Consider the following 758-nt stretch of genomic DNA (forward strand, 5'->3'; position numbering starts at 1 on the left):
TATATATATATATATATGTATACACGACGGGCTTCTTTCGGTTTTCGTCAAACAAATCCACTCACAAAGCTTTTGTCAGCCCGAGGCTGAAGTAGAAGACACTTGCCCAAAGTGCCATGCAGTGGCATATATAAAATATATAAAATAAAAATAAAAACTCACCTATTGTTTTTCGTTCTCTGAATGACTTCTTTCTCGAATGCATTTTGGAGTTGTTTTTAACGTGTTTTTCACTCATGTTGATCTGTTTACTGCTGTATGTCAATGAGAACAATCAGCGAAGTGGATCAGAAAGTGTACGTGTTAAAGCGTTTTCAGGGTGAACACAATTTGATCGGCAGGTGGCGTTTCAGTACTACATCTGATTCATTTATCTTCGTCACAAATATGGCGATAGTATTCTTAGGTTTTTATCTAACGATTGGCCAGAGATAAGTATTAGTTTGTTCCCTCCTATCTAGAGATCATTGTGTGTGCGTTTTTTATGTGTGTATGTGTATGTATTTTGTGTGTTTATATGCCTGTGTGTATTTTATATACGTATGTGTGTTTGTATGTCTGTGTGTGTGTGCGCTAGTGTGTGTGTGTGTGTAGCGTGTGCATGTGCGTGTGTGTGTGAGTGTATGTGTGCGCACATTGACTGTCAATATTCAGGACAAAGTATCTTTGTAATAGCTTGATTATTGCGGTTTTAATTAATCAATTATTTATTTATTTATTGGTTTATATATATAATGCGTGTGTGTGTGTAGCAATGT

At 36.0% G+C, this 758-nt stretch overlaps 1 protein-coding gene across 1 annotated transcript in view; it reads right to left on the reverse strand.

Annotated features, from left to right (window-relative positions):
• The window catches only part of LOC106875704 (microtubule-associated proteins 1A/1B light chain 3B-like), a 22366-nt gene extending 22001 nt beyond the window's left edge, over nucleotides 1-365 (reverse strand). Inside the window, exon 1 of the mRNA XM_014923950.2 lies at nucleotides 163-365. Coding sequence (XP_014779436.2) covers nucleotides 163-238 — 76 coding nt within the window. The 5' untranslated portion in view covers nucleotides 239-365. The remainder of the gene's footprint in view (nucleotides 1-162) is intronic.
• Nucleotides 366-758: the final 393 nt, after the last annotated feature.

This window comes from Octopus bimaculoides, chromosome 12 (assembly GCF_001194135.2).
Source record: "Octopus bimaculoides isolate UCB-OBI-ISO-001 chromosome 12, ASM119413v2, whole genome shotgun sequence".
In the NCBI taxonomy this organism is placed as follows: Eukaryota; Metazoa; Mollusca; class Cephalopoda; order Octopoda; family Octopodidae; genus Octopus; species Octopus bimaculoides.